Source organism: Anabrus simplex, chromosome 1 (genome assembly GCF_040414725.1).
Source record: "Anabrus simplex isolate iqAnaSimp1 chromosome 1, ASM4041472v1, whole genome shotgun sequence".
Classification (NCBI taxonomy): Eukaryota; Metazoa; Arthropoda; class Insecta; order Orthoptera; family Tettigoniidae; genus Anabrus; species Anabrus simplex.
Window position 1 is genome coordinate 1,250,760,168 of NC_090265.1, and position 19,595 is coordinate 1,250,779,762.

General features: G+C 37.2%; 1 protein-coding gene across 2 annotated transcripts in view; it reads right to left on the minus strand.

Annotated features, from left to right (window-relative positions):
* Positions 1-441: 441 nt before the first annotated feature.
* Positions 442-19,595, minus strand: part of Arf1 (ADP-ribosylation factor 1) — a 74,476-nt gene continuing 55,322 nt past the window's right edge. For both annotated transcript variants that reach the window (XM_067137651.2, XM_067137650.2), the window contains exons 4-5: positions 10,717-10,842; positions 442-2,543 (exon numbers count right to left, since the gene is read on the minus strand). In XM_067137651.2, coding sequence (XP_066993752.1) covers positions 2,379-2,543; positions 10,717-10,842 — 291 coding nt within the window. In that variant the 3' untranslated portion in view covers positions 442-2,378. The remainder of the gene's footprint in view (positions 2,544-10,716; positions 10,843-19,595) is intronic.

Consider the following 19,595-nt stretch of genomic DNA (forward strand, 5'->3'; position numbering starts at 1 on the left):
GCTGGAGTATTTATTTTCACACCCACACTTTCATTATTATTATTATTATTATTATTATTATTATTATTTAAAACAGAAGTCCAAGTACCAAATCAATATCGGTTATCTTAAGAAAATATTCATGAACCTGCTTGACAACGCGTTCAAATACCAATAACTCGCAAGTCTAACAGAAAACTGAGGCCCAATTTCTGAAACCAAGTCAGTAGGTAAGTGAAATTATGGTACCTATATGGTGATCAGACTTTCTACAATCAGCCGATGGTGCCATTAAAAACTATGCAGTGAATAAATATATTTAGCTTCACAGGATCATATTTCTTTGAAATCACAGGTTAAAAATGACTGATTTCAGCACACATGGAAGAGTGTAGAGTGTGAGTGCTATTTTGGAAGAAGGGTGGTGTACAAAGATTTAACAGGTAAAGATACACAATGCAATCAAAGCACAAATACAATATATTTCACAAGTATGGCATGCTTACATATTTTTTTTTCCTTTTCAGAGAAATAAGTAATGAAGGAAACGTTACTGTAATTTCTATTACTCTTACCTGCAGAAAATAAAAGAACCCAGCAAATTCAGTTTTCCCTGTCTAAACCAGTTTTTTTATGCAGGATACTGCATTCCTGGTTATTCCAACCAACAAAATTTATGAAGAAATGAGTGCTTGTGTAAAAAGAAGTGTGAGCAGGATTTCAAACCAGGAATGCAATCTCCAAGTGTATGATCAATGCTGCTGAATGTCAGCTGTACTTAGAGGAAAAAAAAAAGAATAAAAGAGCATTTCAATTTTCTTGAATATTGCAGAGTAAAAAACAAGAGAGGGGATAATATAGTGGAACTGGTAGACTTCTGCTGTCCGTTATGGTACAAGACAAAAAATCGCGGAATGTCAACGTTTCTTATAGTACATAATCAGTTGCGAAACGATTTTGCAACTTAATACTACAATACCAAACTTTGGAAGTCTCTAACCTCACAGAACGAGATAAACTTAAATTTCTTTTAAAAATCCAACACCTATATGTTGCATTTTTTTAAATATCCGTGCATTTTAGTTTACTGTACAACCTGCCATCTGCCACACACTTTTCCCCTCACCCCAGGAAAAGAAACCAGCAATAATTGGCTCTGATGTTCAATCAGTCTTCAGAACTGTCCAAGGTACTTTGATCTACAATTTCACGTCCCTTCACGCAGTCACTGACGTTCAATTTAAAAGAAATAAACCCTAGGCAACAGAATTACTCATTCCACCTCCAGACATCACATGAGCACAGCTCAATCTCTCAGACAACCTCAAAAAACTAGATTTTTTCAAACCTCCGCTCCAATGCAAAATGCAACTATCATAAAGCATAATTTATAGTATTCCTCAGCTCTTATTTTAAAAGGGGAGGGGCTAAGCTGTCTGTATCACTTTCTGATGAAGTTCTGCTTCAGAGTCTTTAATTTATTCATGATGCATACCATCTCACTCTAATATCAGAAAACACAATAAAGTAAACCACCATTCTCTTTTCTGTTCACCATTTCTTCATAATCCTTTCCCCTCAAAAAGGGAAATGGTAAATGTTTACTTTGCTTATTTCCTTCAAATACATTGGAAAATGCATTCAAAACAAACACTGGGGAAATAATATAACATTGTTTTGATTGCAAGCTCCATTCCTTGGCAAATCAACCATGTTCATGTCCGGAAACACACGATGCGTTGGTTCTGGAAGGTAGTCCCATCACCGTCAATGTCAAAAACACAGGCTTCTAAGGTTCTCACATGATCCTGCAGATATGAAGACGCAAAACTATTCAATGCATTCACAATGGAACTCAATTTGCATATAGTCTCCTAATTCACCATTTAACTCTAGAAAACAATTACTGCTTAGTTCACAAAGTGATTCTAAAAAGAGTCCAAATTATAAGCCTTTCACTGTGAGAAATAAAGAAATTTGATTATGAAGAATTACTAAAGAAAACAATTCATGAGAGTAATTTACCAAGAATATTTTTGAATGCACACACAACTTCCACAAGAAAATAGTCCATCCAAACATATAGAACACTGCATTAAACAAAAATGAAAGGCCATTACATTTGGAAACATCTTTTATAAATCACTCCTGTTTCGAGATCATGGCCATGAAGAAAAAAATATCTACCAAGATGAGAACAAATTCTTTACTAACACATAATACGTAGAATGCATCCAAGTTTTGGCCAAACGAAATAAAACTATGAACATATTCGCAGGTCAAATCCCAACTGAGCTTTGTGACATACACGGCTGACATGTGGAACATCCTGTAACCTAATGTTCTGCTTCGTCTCGCTTGTTTAATCTTGATTTAATAGACTGTAGAAGACGGTACTCTTAGCGGTTGGCATTCTTTAGCTGATTAGAAAGCCAGTCGAGACCTTCATATAGACCATCTCCACTCGTAGCACATGTCGCCTGAATGTACCAGTTGCGGTTTCGAAGTGAATGAAGTCCAAGTTTGTCGGTTATTTCAGCAGCATTCATTGCATTAGGGAGATCCTACAATGAAACACAAAGCAGCATGAAATAAAACTGAAGCCATTATAATTCATATCAAATGATGAAGATGCAATGCCAAGGAAAAACCTATAAAAATTATGTAGGTAAATATTTGGACATTAGCAGGAAAAATAGAAATGAAAAAAACCTGTATAATATGTAACAAATATTACTTTTAAATTAGGTTATCTATTAAGCCCCGTATTCACCAACACAATTAAAAGTTTTTCTTAGTTTAAAGCTGAGAAAACAGAACAGTCACATTTATATTTGCCAACAACATTATCTTGGATAACGGGTATTATCGCGGTTTATCATTTTACTGCAAACAGGTTGGCCGGCAGCTCGTAGATGGCTGGCATACATAACAGAGAAAATTACAGCGACGAGGAGTATAACTAAAATTATGCAATAAAACATTCTATGTGGATAATAAGAATGTGTTACATAGTTCAAAGACTATGATGACACTAAATTTGAACAATGTTTCAGGTTACCTAAGGCTTCAACACAGTGATCGAACATAACCTGGAATTCCCAACACATGGATAGCATAAAATGAGTTTGTGTCTTGTATGGTACACGACTGGACGACTGTTTAACAAAGCATTAACAACTACTGCATGATTTGAGTGAAATATACAATGTGTAGGCTATAATTTGTTTTCTTATTCTCTATGATGGTTATGCTTTCTGCCACCATTCACTTTGGAGTCATATTAGGCGTATTTCCTTGTTTCGGCTTTGAAACCAGGTAACAGGTTACTGCTCATAATTTATGATAAATTTGCATACCCCGAATGGAATCAAATTTTTTTTTTATATTTCACTAGTGGCGGCCACAGTCATTTGTACGAAACATTTAGCGTTCAAATTCAGATTGAAACGTTAACTTGATAAACTAAGATAAATTCTGTGATGAACAGAAGTGAGCATTATTCGAGTGACATTATCCAACTTTTTGAAATCAGAGATAACAGCAAAAGGAAGTGATGGTGAATACAGGCCTAAATGAACATGGACTGAGTTAACTTTCAGTAACATCTTTGTTAGCAACTGTTATGCTGGGAGATTGGAAGGAGTCTGCAGCAAGTTAAGTAGCCCACAGAAAGTAAAAATACAACTTTCGAATAGGAATGTACAGTTGACAGTTCAGGGTACAGTGTCTGATTTCACTTTTGTGCACAAATGATTAATACTTCATTGAGAGTTCTGCAATTGTTCTATCCCTTGAGCAGGGTTTCGTTCTAGACCACATGTTCCTGTTCAAAAGTTGTACTTCAACCCCTCAACAAGCACTTCAGTTTCAGCACAACCTTTTGGATCGCCTGGCGCGCGCGCGCCCACACACACACACACACACACACACACACACACACACACACACACACACACACACACACTTTTCAATGTGACCTGTTGTGCAGAAAGAGAAAGCCAGCAATAAAAATTTTCCAGTAGAGCTGAACAAAGTGCCCAGGTGGCCCAGGTGTACAAATTACATTTCTATGTTTGGCCTTCTTATGCTCCCTACAAGTCGTCTTACACAAAATTTTCCAGTCTTTGCCACTCAATGTCATATACACTTTGTACGATAGGTAAGAAAATTAGTGAAAGCTGTAATGAAGTTTTTCTCAAAATACATTTTTCTTAATAGAAACATACAATAATTAATATCTTCTAGAGTACTGTACCTAGAAGCATAACATTAAAAAAAAATGCTTAGTATCTTATGTCAATTTTAGAACCATAAGAATCTCAAATGAAAAATCAGATTTCAGGTTCCTTTCTGCACAACAGGTTACATATACACACAGCATTTCAGGCAAATTGCAGAATGATGACAAATCTAGTCTATTGAATAATGTTTTATTATTAGCTTAAAAAGGTTTCCCTAAAAAGTTGTTAAAACCATCTCAACACATTAAATCAGCTAATAATTATAAAAAATAGGAGAAATGGTAGATTCACATAAATAGTACATGAACTTCAATTTACACAACGCCAAATCTTGCCAAATATCACTCGAGATCTGTCCATTCCTAGGAGAGTACTTCTCTCTGAATGCTTCCGGCCTGCTGTAAACATGCATGTGTGTTTTTTGTTCATACTGGCCATGAGTGCATATGATGGACCATTCAGATAAACATTTTGTTGACACACCAAATGATAAAATGCAATAAAATCCCAACCTGTATTTACAAACCTTGTAATTAAATTTATAGACAGTTACTGGCCTTGTAAAAAGTCGCTGTACATGAAGGAACAATGTTGCGGAAGGAGTGACTGGGATGAAGTACATTAGGACGAAATGGAAGCTATACATTAGGACGAAAAGGGGGAGGTTTGGAATCAAATTTTGATTCAAGGATATCTTTACAATAGCAGTATTTACATGTGGGAAAGGTACAAACAACACTGGAAACCAGGACTCAGGGCTTTCAGGTTCAATTATAATGCATCTAATGAACCCACTACTAAACCAGGGCAGAGCAGTAGATCTAGACAATTAGTACAGCTCTCCAAAACTGTTTACAGATCTCCATAATGAAGGAACGAATGCAACTGGAATTGTCAAAATAACAGTTGGGCTACTGAAAATTGGTAACTCCAAAAAACTATTGGGGAGGTGGGGGGGGAGGAGAGAAATGGAAGCTGGGGAACTATCCCCTCTCGTGTATGTGTTATGGAGTGATAGAAGACTAATGTCCACTTTACGCCATTGTTACTCTAGGGTGGGAATGGTGAATACATGGACGACCGAACATACCAATTTAGCAATTTCCAAACCAGATTTAGTGGATGATTATAATCACAATATGGGGGTGAAGATTTAGTAGATCAAGTGTGACATGCACATCCATGAGGAAAAGTGAAGTGGTATAAGAAAGAGTTCCTTGGCATGTTGGACATAGCTATTTACAACAGCCCGGTCATTTGAAAAATGTTTTCTTGATACATATGAGGTTAAGTTAGGTGACTGAGTAAGAAAACTGGAAAGTGTGTCACAGAAGCCACTGGAGTGATACTACTCCAATTCAGAATGAAATTGAACAACCACGTTCACATTGTCTTGGAATTAGAAAAATAACTTGGGAAACTGCAAAAATGCAAGCTTTGAACAAACGGATTGCAGTTACATACAGACTGAAATATGTGTGGGTTTTTCCCCCCACTTTTACTAAACCAAGCAACGACAATCCGCTACAGTGAGTAATTTTTCACCGTTATGAATTCTTGCTATAACCGAGTTCTACTGTAATTCAGTTTCAAAAGAAGAATTTGTATTATGCTTTCCCAAACTGGAAATGCAGATCAGATGCCCGTCTATTTTGAAATGCCACTGGACAGTACTCTTTTAAGTGTTACGGGGTCAAAAAGTGTTACCATCAGAAAGGGTGGTAATGACAAAACAGGTGTACAGCAATGTTATTTTACCTTTTATGGCCTACACTGGACCACTCTGGTCACTTATACGAAGTTCTTAATTTCCTAACAGCCCAGTATTTTTTTCATTCCGAGACAAACTGCCTTCCTTTGTTCAGATGAAAATACCCTCACATTAGAACTTTTATTGTATGTCGAGTTATGTACTAGCCATAAGCTAAATAAATAAATATAAATATATTATTGATCTTGGTCTGTAGCCTGGTGTGTCTCTTGAAATCTTAATTTTTTGTGTTTTGGTTTTGAGATACTGTTTTTTGTAGTTCTTTAACCCACTGAACAGCAATTTTTCTTGAAAATAAATATACATTGCTTGCGATTTAATCTGGCCTAAAAGAGAACCCTTTTGCTACAGCAAGTTAGCACACAAACACAGTTCACATTCTAACAGTAATTCAACACAGTGTGGTAGAACGTAAAACACTCATATGCATGCAGTGCCACCTTACACTTATCACATTCATAGCAGGATTCACCCCTGTTCTTTCCCTTGGGATTTTTTCCTCTGCAGTCATAGCAGACCTCGCACCTTCTTGATGGAGATGCCTTGCTTGCTGTTATTTTGACAGAAGTGACTGCAATGTTTTCCGTGTAACCTCACTGGTGTACTCCCTGCACTGGGCCGGCCTCCGGTTGGATAATCAGGCAGAACAATACCCTCCCAAATTTGCTCCGCAACATCACCCCTGAAACTGGAAAAGCTGGGCCTCCTTTTTTTCAGGATTCAGCATGTGATTAATTACTTCAGCCTTCCCTGGGTTCTCACCTACTCTTCTTGCTACCACAGACTTCAGTTCTCCATCTGTAATGCACCACATATTTGGTACATTGTCTGTGTACACTTTCAGTCTTCTAGATTATGCACACGCCCACCTGTGCCCACATCTTCATTTTCTTCAATAATGTCCTCTAATTCTTCGGAATTACTAATGCTAAATTCACTCGAAGGTAATTCAGTATAACTTTCATTGGATAAACCGTCACTGACATCGCTTTCCTCCAAAAAACGTAATATTCGAGCTTCATCCGACTTGTCCATGACGTTTACTTTACCTTCACTAAAGCTTTACGCGGCAATTTACTCGATCATATTTAGACTCTCTGGCAGCGAAATACATAGCTGAAGGGCAAAGATAGCTGAAATACGATTACCAACATCTCGTACACGTTGGGATTGCAAAGACATATAGCTATGTATCCGTGGAAACCTCAACAAAGCAATAAAGAGTGTGGACGGAAATTTCCGTCATTGCAAGGTAACGGGTTAATGTTGTTGTTTGAGTCATCAGTCCATAGACTGGTTTGATGCAGTCCTCCAGGCCACCCTATCCTGTGCTAACCTTTTCATTTCTTCGTAACTATTGCATCCTACATCTGCTCTAATCTGTTTGTCATATTCATACCTTGGTCTACCCCTACCGTTCTTACCACCTACACTTCCTTCAAAAACCAACTGAACAAGTCCTGGGTGTCTTAAGATGTGTCCTATCATTCTATCTCTTCTTCTCGTCAAATTTTGCCAAATCGATCTCCTCTCATCAATTCGATTCAGTATCTCTTCATTCGTGATTCGATCTATCCATTTCACCTTCAGCATTCTTCTGTAACACCACATTTCAAAAGCTTTTATTCTCTTTCCTTCTCAGCTAGTTATCGTCCATGTTTCACTTCCATACAATGCCACGCTCCACACGAAAGTCTTCAAAAACATCTTTCTAATTCCGATATCAATGTTTGAAGTGAGAAAATTTCTTTTCTTAAGAAAGCTCTTCCTTGCTTGTGCTAGTCTGCATTTTATGTCCTCCTTACTTCTGCCATTGTTAGTTATTTTACTACCCAAGTAACAATATTCATGTACTTCCTTTAAGACTTCATTTCCTAATCTAATATTTCCTACATCACCTGCCTTCGTTCGACTGCACTCCATTACTTTTGTTTTGGACTTATTTATTTTCATCTTGTACTCCTTACCCAAGACTTCATCCATACCATTCAGCAACTTCGAGATCTTCTGCAGTCTCAGATAAAATAACAATATCATCGGCAAATCTCAAGGTTTTGATTTCCTCTCCTTGGACTGTGATTCCCTTTCCAAATTTCTCTATGATTTCCTTTACTGCCTGTTCTATGTAAACACTGAAAAGGAGAGGGGACAAACTGCAGCCTTGCCTCACTCCTTTCTGGATTGCTGCTTCTTTTTCAAAGCCCTCGGTTCTTATCACTGCAGACTGATTTTTATACAGATTAATATCCTCCTTATAATGTCCGTGATCGATTTAAATCTTGGTTTTGCTATTCCATAATTTTTTAATTATTCTTCTGCTAATTCCGGTGTCTGTGTTCTTATAAGATGTCCAAAGAATGATACATGTTTTCTCCTAACCGTGCTCAATACTGGTCCAAATTCCTTATAAATTGTTTTATTTGATGCTATTCTCCATTGCTGATTAACTTGATACTGTTTATTCATGCATATCTAATTCTCCTTTCTTCCATAAGTATTTTTGTGTGTTTCATCTTTACTAGTAGTTTTAAAAATAGTTCCACTAGCACAAGTTATTTCTGGCTGTGTGACTGTTCTATAATTTCTTAATTTTACTGCCATCGATAACAGGGTTGTCCACCAAATCCAGAATTTGAAATTCCCCGACATTTCCCTGTTTAAAATACCAATATAAATGGTCCGTTATTGGACATTGGAATGAACATCTATATCATTTCCCTGTTTTCCAGACATAAAAGAAACCAGTCGTTTCCATGACACACAATGACAAAAAAATGAAATTATAAAGGAAGTTTCCAGCTATGACAGTAATATTAAAATACGTTTTGAAAGCTTAACATCCAAAAAATAAACGAGCAATGTGCATATTAAATTTAAAAACTTGGAAGTTGAATTTGGTCTAATTAATTTCACTTTAAGATCTAAAAAATATTTATTACCATTACTGCTTCAGCGAAGAAATTTCTTCGTCTATAGCCACCAATGACTGCCGAGCTTCTGCCATCACCCTCCACTTCTTTTCTTCTGATTCTTTCAGCAACTAAGCGGCGCCGCTTCTTCCATTAAACAAGGTTCAGAGGCGAGATGTCTACAGAATTATCTTTCAAGAGAGCAAGTAACCAAAGCTGAGATTATATGGTGCATGCATACTGTCATGCAACACCATTCTTTATGTGCCAGTGAAGCTAGTGTACGTTTGCTCCCAGTAATGTTTCCAGTCTCTGAAATAGCTTTGAAAGTTAAACTGCACAGAACGAAAGTTGCATGTACAATCACTCATTGTTTGGCTTCCTGTTTTCAAGTTCTTGATGTGTGTAAGTCCACACATTTCACCATTGGTTTTGACAAGTCACTAAATAAAGTTTCTCAAATGGGCCAAATGGATCTTGTAGTTCATTGTTTCAATCCTGATACTAATGAGGTATGCACTTCTTATTTTGATTCCGTGTTTCTTGGTCACTACCTCCTCGGATTTGTTAAAATGGTTTTTTTACAAGCACTGCAAGGACTCAATCTAAAAAACTCACAAATTTCAATGGATGGTCCAAATGTTAATAAAAAGTTCCTTCAGGATATCGGTAATTTATTAAATTATGATCCAGATGCTCCTATTTTGGTGAACATTGGACCTTGTAGCTTGCATACTAAGCACAATTCATATACAATGCCAGTAAAAGAAACCCAGTGGAATATTGCAGTTTCTTCGTGCTCTTCACTTATTTTGCTACGTTCCTGCAAGACGTGCTGATTATACACATTCAGGTTCAAATGGATTTCCTTTGAAATCTTGTGCTATAAGGTAGCTTGAAAATTCGAGTAATTGAACGTGCAATAGATATCCTACCAATGTTAACAAATATGTGGATGGAAAAACCAGACAAAATCCCAAACTGCAACAGCTTCAAAATAGTATCAACTTCACTAAGATAGTGTATGAACTTCCTAACAATAGCCGACACTAAAACAAGAATAGGTACATTATTATTAAGAATAAAAAATTATTCGCGGCTAATGACTGGCATAGGAAGGATGTTATGGCTGATCGAGACCAAGGTGACAATTTTTCCCGGGTCATATTCTTGCCACTTGTTTTTCACGAACTATAAACTAACCAACACACGGATGTAAATAAAATTACATCTACACTGAAGACTTAAACCTATACCGCACACGCCGAGCCAGGTAGCTTAACCATGTGGCTGCCATGTGGTGATGTATTGTAGACAATATAGTTGACAGCCAGGTGTCAAGATTGTACTCAATCTATATAAAACTATACGAATGGCGGCTTGGGATTGGCTAGGCTGTGCGCCCGTAACCGCACGTCCAACCACCCGGACAGACGCGTTCAGTTCCAGTTATTTGCATATACCGTACTTGAAATAAATTGAATGTTGTTCAGGTATTTTTTAATCCTTCATTAGTTTTGACATACTGAAAAACTTAAAAATTGTATATTAAACAAGTCAAAACCAAGAAATGGCTTTCTATAACAAATCATAAGTAATAATTTTTGAAAATTGATGAATATAATTTGCATAGATTTCAAGGAAACTATCCAAGAAAGTTAGATTTCTTTAAATTTATGTATAAAAGAATACCAGTAAAAAATTAACTATAAAAAACTTCAATGAATAATCATTCATGACAGCACAACAATATAATTTCTTACTTATTTCAACTGGTATTGATACGCCATGAAAATAGTAAAGGATATCTTACTTGTTTGTTCGCAAATATAAGTAGTACAGCATCTCTTAACTCATCCTCGGCCAACATTCTCATAAGTTCTTCCCGAGCTTCTCCTATACGCTCTCTATCATTGCTGTCAACTACGAAAATCAGACCCTGAAAATAAAATTGAAATAGATTACAAATACAAACAATCAAGGACAACATTAACAGAATGAATTATCAAAATAAGTAATAAGTAACAAATTTGTTAACAGAAGTTTCAATACCAGCAACTTCAACATGCAGCTGTGCAAGACTGACAAATAATCGTATGAATTTAGGAAGTAATTTGTCCCTCTAGCATTTGAAATGGCATAAGACTTAAGAGTACAAGAGGTGAGAACTCAAACTACACTACACACCAGAACTATCACAAATCTTGAATTAAGAATACTATGCACTGTGAAAGAGTATGCTCAGAAACCATGGGGATACTGGAGGGTGTATGCATGACTTGTAGTAAGGAATAAAACTAGTACAGTGAATATACAGTGGCAGTCACAATAATAGAGCCACCTCTATTGACGGGATTAAGAACTAGGATATCTATTAGTTTGCAAAATCTCCAAGAGTGACGTGTTGTCAGTCCCTTTTAGACAACATCAGGGAAGACGTCAAGGCTATCTGTAGTCGTGCGAAAAGAGGCATAAAGGTAAGAATCGTATGGGTCAAAATAATAGCTGTTTTACAGTCCCGTTCAAATTGATGTTTTGCAGTTGTTTTGGGGGCTAGCGATATTATTTGTCAACAAACCTCCACTCAATATTATTTTGTATGTAAATTGACGTTTGGTTTTCTTTACATTCTTCTAAATGGGCAGAGCAAAGCATACAAGTGATGAGCGTATACACTAGTAATGTTACGGATGTTCAAAAGGGGGATGTCCATGAATCAAATAGCCAAAGATCTATGGAAATTTCAGCATGATAACGATCCAAAACCTACTGCAAAGATCATAAGGCATTTTTTTCAAGATCACCATATGGAAGTATTAGAGTGGCCACCTCAATCCCCTGACGCATCACCCATTGAGAACTTATGGGAGATCGTAGACAAGAGAACTGACCGCTCAAAAGGTACATCTTTAGATAAACTTTGGGAAGAAATCCAGAGAACCAGGTATGCGATCAGCAGCAACGAATGCAGGCGTTTAGTTGACTATGGGTAAGAGGTGCAGGGCAATCCTCAAAAATAAGGGTTACCCCACGAAGTACTAATGCACTCCTATGCAAAAACGACTGTTCCTGTAAATTTCATAAGACTGAGATCAAGTACAAAATATTTGTGACAATTGACCCTGTGGTCTGGTATTCTTTTGAATATTATTGATTGGTTTGAGTTGTGTTATCTATATAACTGACTGTGGTACAATGCGACTCTGTTGTAATGGTTCCTGTAAAATGTAAAATTTTGTTTCCATCATAGTACAAACGTCTAGTAATAAATTTGCACTTTATTCCAAACCTTTGCCAGGTGGCTCTATTATTGTGACCGCCACTGTATGTCCAGCAATGCTTCATTTGCACAACAGATGGCAAGCCTCTTATGCCCTGTCTCAACACAAATCACAGTATAGGGGGTCAGACAATCTAAATCCATGTGCACCAAACAAGTTAACAGGCAACTGAGTGCACAATGGTCTGGTATTCCTACTGAGAACAGGCAGATATGAAAATATACGGATGGAAGGCACCACGAATGTACTATAAGAGATTCCCAGAATTACAATCTTGTCACAAATTTACAGCTGTGAACAGGCACTTTGTGGCTGGAACACTCAACCTGGTGCATTCTGACTGATTCAAGTCTTGTATAAACACCAAATGATGAGAAACATGTTTTACAAAATCCATGTATGACTAAGTAGCCTGCCTGATGGAAATAGGCTATGGTTTAGTCGAGAGACCTAATTCAAACTACTAGTAATGAGTAAAGGTATACATAGCAGCTGAGTTTCATCCTAGGGGAGGATTTGTAACCATTTTGTCATTCAAGACAATGCTGTTGACAATCATTTTCTGTTTACAATCAGATGAAATCAACCTTTACATTTGAGCAAGAATTCTTGGGGACCATCTAAATGAGCCCTACATTCTTCACAAAAACTTAATGGAGCATAGTATCTCCACAGCATTGCTCGAGGAGGTGCAAATGGCTGTAACACACGTAATTATGCAAGACTGTTTCTGCACCACCTCAGAACTCTATACACTACTATCCGAAGTGCACGCTACTTGGAAAATGGATGTCAAAGATAACCTGCAGAATATTCTTTGTATCGACTTTTAAATCCTTTGACTTTTCCAGGGAGGATAGCAAATTCTGAACTGGTTCTGGATGTGTACGTTTTGGAGCAAAATTTGTCGAACACTTATGAAGCCATTTCACAGTGTTTCCAGCTATTCTTTAGACGCTTTTTGTTTGTCTTGTCCGCAATACTCAGCCCCCTCCCCACCTGTCCCCATAGTATTTGAACACCCCAAGGTAGAAAGCCCTGTTTTTCTCTTTCACCGGCAAGTTGCAGAAACTAAGAATGAATCTGGGGTATGGTAACACTTACGGGATAGATACTGCAACCACACAGATGTGATGGGATTTTACTGTCATCATGCAGATCACTATGGAGGATTTATCTGGATGGTGTTAAAGGAACTGGCAGCATATACTGTACTGCAGGTGACTGGGTGAATGATGAAAATTTTGAGTTAAATCACATACGTGGTAAGGAATAAGTGGAATGGGCAAGAACAGTAGTCACAATAGGCATGTACAGAAAGAAAATACTGATGCTTGTTTAAAGGGGCCTAATTTCTAAGGTCAGGGCTTCTAGAAAGAGAACACTATTACGACAGCTGCAACAGACAGGTATGACAGCTTGCATTACATGAATGGTTGCTAGAAAAGACTCATTTTGGTTGGCAGGTCAGAGGGTTGCAGCCGTTCAACGAGGATAGATTGGAATGATGGACAACACTTCCAGCAAGGGAAAGTAAGTGGGTGGTATTTATGACATACTTTGAAACTGAAAATCAAGTTGCCAAGCGAACTATGCCATTTCAGGTAAAATAGTTAATATGTATACAGTGCAGTATGAGCTTAACTAGTGTTCACATTTCATGCACAATGCATATTTCCCAGTTTGACTAAGCCAGAATTGTGACACTGATTCAGGGTGGACCGGCACAAGCAGCAGGATCACACAACATAGGGGATTACCTGAAGTACAGTGTCAACAACATAGAAAAGGTACCATTAGACCTATGAAGTGACTTGACTGAAAAGGGTAACAATGCCGTATAAAGATTGGTATACCCACATGAACAGTGCAGAGGAAGACTAATTTCAACTGCTCACCAATTACAAGGTGAATTCTTGAGGGCAACCAGGTTCCATGTAATTGCATAATCTGCACGCAATCAGCTGCACAGTGCCCAATTAAGGTCATTTCAACGGACTCCACGTGATCCACTAAAGAATAATCATGCTGAGAAGCTGGGTCATACATCTTAAATGGGGTCTGGATGAATAGCATAAAATCGTGTTTGCACACAAAACATTGATATCACTTAAGCCAGTTACATGACAAAGGTTGTGAATGATATAGATGTTGATTCCCATAGGGAATCTGAAATATTTGCCCCGAATGAGTAACTTTATAATACCAATATAAATCGTCCGTTGTTGGACATTATAAATTTTCCAGCTAAGTAATTCCTGGTTGCCAGCGTTTCGCCCTCGTGTGCTAGGTTGGAACAAATATTTCAGATTCCCTATGGGAATCAACATGTATATCATCTGATAGCCAAGCAGGCATCAATTTTTTGTAAAGAGAAAGTCTCTCATAGTGCATTGGCACTGCCGGTGGCTCCAAGTAGCCTACGCAGTGGCCTCCACTGTATGCACTAGCCTGCGTCTTGGTAGTTGTGCTAGGTACCAACTGATAAGCCCAACCTAGCACACGAGGGCGAAATGCTGGCAACCAGGAATGAGTTAGCTGGAAAATTTATAATGTCCAATAACGGATCATTTGTATTGGTATTACAAAGGTTGCGAAATCAAAGGACACATTAGAAAGTACCTGCATGCGTGCATTTGGAGGTGGGGCAACGTTTTGGGTTGGGATTATGCATGGCCGTCATACAACTTTGATAAGTCAAGGGACATAAAGAGTCATGGTGCACCGATGAATTCAAGCGCTTGTACAGCCCTTCAGGGATGAATGTGGTGCCGAATTCATTTTTATCTATGACAATGCTTGCAATCAATGAGGTGCTTCAGTGAGGAATTTCATGATAGAAGAAGGTATCAGCAATATGAATAATTGGCCAGCTAATTCACTGGACAAGAAATACACAGAGCATGCAACAAGTTGAAGACTGCTGCTTTTTTGATAATCCACAACCTCCACAGACCTAATTACTGTGGATTTGAACAGATGGACTGGGATGTTCTTCCTATGACGTCAATCTACTGATCTCAAGGATGCCAGTGTGTCGGACCTGAACTATGCCAGAGGAAGCCATACATAGTACTAAGGGAGAGTGAAAAAAAGGACACCATTCACTACAAAAACACATTGTAACCTTTAATTATTACCGTTTGTCTTAAACAATCAAAGAAAAACATTTGAGTTTATATTTCCAGATTGTGTGTCTATCATACAATAAACAACATTCTGTAACTTTACTATTGCATTGTATCCTTGATATTCCAAACTTTATTTCCAGTGTACACATATAAAAGTCTGGAATTTTTGGCATACAATATCCATGAAAAAAAGAGTGCTGAGGATATTGCAAGTATGAAGACATTTAAATCAGTGGTTAGTTTCCAACATAAGACAAAGCCGAAAATTATGATCTTTTACAACTATTTAGTTACAAGTTGAATGTTCCTGAAAATGAACCTCATGAGCAAGGAGCAAGATTCCACCAAGATATTCACACAACAAACCAATATAAATGAAGATGGAATTCCAACAGGATGGGTGACCAGTTTCTGTTGAGCAAAAATAACACTTTCCACAAGAGGAAGAAATAACTGACTAAATATGTGGTACTCTGTATATATTCTGTATATGGTGGACTACTATTACTGGAAAACATCTGACATTTCTACTACTAGGCAACACTCCCGAGATAAACATATTTTTACCTCATGCATGGATTTTCACAAAACTTTGAGGGAATGTCACATTAAAGTAGAGATAGCACGAACATTTCTTTCATATACAGTTAATAGATTTTCCAATTTTTTTTTCATGAAATGTAATTAACATGTTAATGGAAATTTGGAATTAGGTTGATAATTCTTTAAAAATCACTACTTTTCTGTACGTAATTTATATAAAAAGATATATTGCACTAAAGTTTGTGTAATTTTTGTTATAAAATTTGACTTAAAAATCCCTACTAGAAAAAATTCGGCAATCAAAAATCCCATATGCAGGTTTCCTAATATAGCTACGAGACATACACTATACCAATTTTGTTACATTTGGCAGAATATTATGGGAGAAAAATGGGATTTAAATTTAAAATTGATGGGAAAATTAAAGCAAAGTTCAAGTGACGTTTTCTTCCTGATTCGTTACCTAAAGTCACCAGAACTGTATGTTTTTCCTTTCTTAGCAGCTGCTGTACGAATACTGGTAACTCTGGAAGTTTGTCTTCTCCTTCCCCAAAGAATGGAAAATGATTAACCTGCATTTTGTTTTTCACAATGCAACTTTTCCTGAGTCGAATTTATGGGGATTGTACTTTGTTTTGTCATGGTCGCTTGCTACAGGTGCAGGACTTGCATGACTTGAAGTTTATGTGACACCTTCCTGAGGACAACAATAATCTGATTCCGATAACATTTCATGACCTTTTCTCCCTGGTTTTCTTCAATGGAGACTCCTGTTGGGTAATAGCTGATGCCCATCTCTTTCCTATCAAACAATCAGCAATTCGTCGCTTAGCTAAGGCTGATTTATGTTTATGAAAATTTGTTATTCCCTTGGATAAAAGCCATCAATTATTACAAAACACTATCTTTCAATAATAATAGTATCTTGATATGCAACTACAAGAGGTTACATGCGCATGCATTTCACAAAAGTAAAGACCGGCTACCACCACAGAGATCGCAAAAAAAAAAAGATTAAACCTACAAGAATAACAAAATTCATAGTCGGCAGCCCTGAAGATGATTTATAGTCATTTCCCATTTCCACACCAGGCAAATGCTGGAGCTGTACCTTAATGATGTGATGTAAACAAAACTTTTAAAACATTGACAGAGAGTATTCAAGGAGCTACAACCAAGAGAGTTCTTCAAACAGGCTAATGCTTGCCCAGGCTGGTTCTAAGAGTAAGTTTATCAAGGCACAAAGCTGGTGTTCGAAGCAAGAAAGGCCGCAGAGGTTACCAAGGGCAAATCAATGGGGTAAATTTTTATACGTGGGAGAAAGACAAACTCCTTCCTTCCTAATCTCCACTCTAGAAGTGCTACAGTGACAATGAGCCTTGCCACACCACCGAAGAAAAAGTACCCTCTTGGTATGCAGTAAAAAAAATAATGTGGCAAAATGGCTAAAAGAAAGTGATGCTTTATTAAGGAATGAAGAAACTTCATATATCTAAACTCATCAAGCACTTCAAAAATCCACAAAATAATACTGTTTTGATGAATTACTAAGATTGCATGGACACTGTTCTACGCTTGCTTCCATACATGTGCGAACTCTACGCCATCGAGCTGACCTAGGCCAAAATCAAAAGAACTGTACGAGAGGAAAACATTATGGGTAACACTTCATTAAATCGTTAATTGTAAATACTGTAAAATATTACAATAATATGACACCTGAATGCTACATATCCACAGTATACATTAAATCGTTAATTGTAAATACTGTAAAATATTACAATAATATGACACCTGAATGCTACATATCTACAGTATAACACCCATTGACTGGGAAGAGTTTGATCAAAATATCATCAAACTGGAAAAAGAGTTCAAGAAAGATGCATTAACACATGTGACTGATGACATAAGGCAAGCTATGGACAACAAACAACTGACAGTTCTAGCGTTATTGGACTTTAGTAAAGCTTTCGATACTGTTGACAGGGACATACTTATATCCAAATTAAATAGTTTAAATTTCTCCGCGAGTGCACTCCAGTGGATCAGATCCTATCTCACCGGTCGCCAGCAGTGTGTACTTATCAACAATGAATATTCAAATTGGCGTACGCTGTCTCAGTAAATTCAAATTAACTTTCCCTTTTAAACTAAAGAAAATTCTTGTTGAATCACTCGCATTACCTCATTTTGATTATTGCGACATAGTTTACAACAACCTAGGAGTAGACTGGGGAAGGAAATTACAGTGCGCTCAGAATGCCTGTGTAAGATTTATCTGTGGACTTCGTTACGCTAACCATGTCACACCGTCTTACACGCGGCTCGGGTGGCTTCGCCTGCAAGAACGACGCACACTTCATACTCTTTGCTTCTTGCATACCATTCTTAAAAGTTCTCAACCAGCCTATCTCCGTGATCGAATGACGCTCCTCTCCACAGACCATAACAAAAATACCCGATCCTGCAGCACCATGTGTTTATCCCTTCCTGTACACAGAACAGCAATCTACACGAAATCATTCACCGTTACCGCAGCCCGACAATGGAATCTCTTACCAGTGGACGTTAGAAGCATGTCCAGCAGCTTAGCTTTTAAACATGCCTGTGTCGAAATACCAGGTAAACATGCATGAATCATCAATTATGACCTGAAAACACCTACTCCTACCGCCTCTTCATCATCATTTCCCTCTTCCTTTCACAGATATTCTTCTTCTTCTTCTACTTCTTACTAATCCTTCTCTTCACCTCTCAACTGAAGGCGATATTTCGGTGTACTGTAGAAATGTATATATTTTCTAAACTTTTTCTTAAGTAGTTGTTATAGTACTCATTATTCATAATTATATTCTTAGTACTCATTATTCATAATTATACTCTTAGTACTCATTATTCATAATTATACTCTTAGTACTCATTATTCATAATTATATTCTGCACTTTACGTACGATTTATATTATATAGATGATATGATTTTTTTTTTTTAAGTGTGGTTACTTTTGTTAATGGTATTACTGTTACTATTGTCCATATTATCATATTGTCATCAGTAGTTATTATTAAGTGTTCTAGGTTAAGACTGGTTAAGTGTAAGAAAGGGAGTACATCCCTAACTTTGCCAGGATAAATAAAACATATTACTTACTTACTTACTATTTAATTGTGTGCTTACTAGCTGTACCACAGCAATATCTGAATTGCCTAGAAAAAAAGACAGATTCATTCATAAAACCGGCCTGCGAAAAAAAAATGATCTCCGGCGAAAGGCTGAAGAGGCGATTTGCCGTAATTTAGGTGTGCTGATTTCAAGTATGTAAACCGTTTTTGTATCACGTTCAATCTCTCTGCTATCTGGAATGCAAATCTGATATGTTGTAATTTCAATAGAAAACACCATAATAGAGAATATATATAATTTTATGGGACATGATCAACATGCAACAAATATACAAAAAAGTTACATGTTCATTGCTAGAATGTATGAATCTCACTACAAGAATACTGTTGTTTGCTACACTTTGATGTGAATGAACGCTGTGTTGATTTGCGTTTGTGTTCCTCGGTAGTGTTATCTTGCACTAGACACCAACAGTAATCTGACATCATGGAGACGTCCCATCGCACCCGATACCTTCGTTCCATTTTTTTGATCCTGATGTAACTGCTCGCCATGTTCGTCGCTGAATGCTCCTAATTTTACAGGAAAATAATCCAGATGACTGTGCATGAA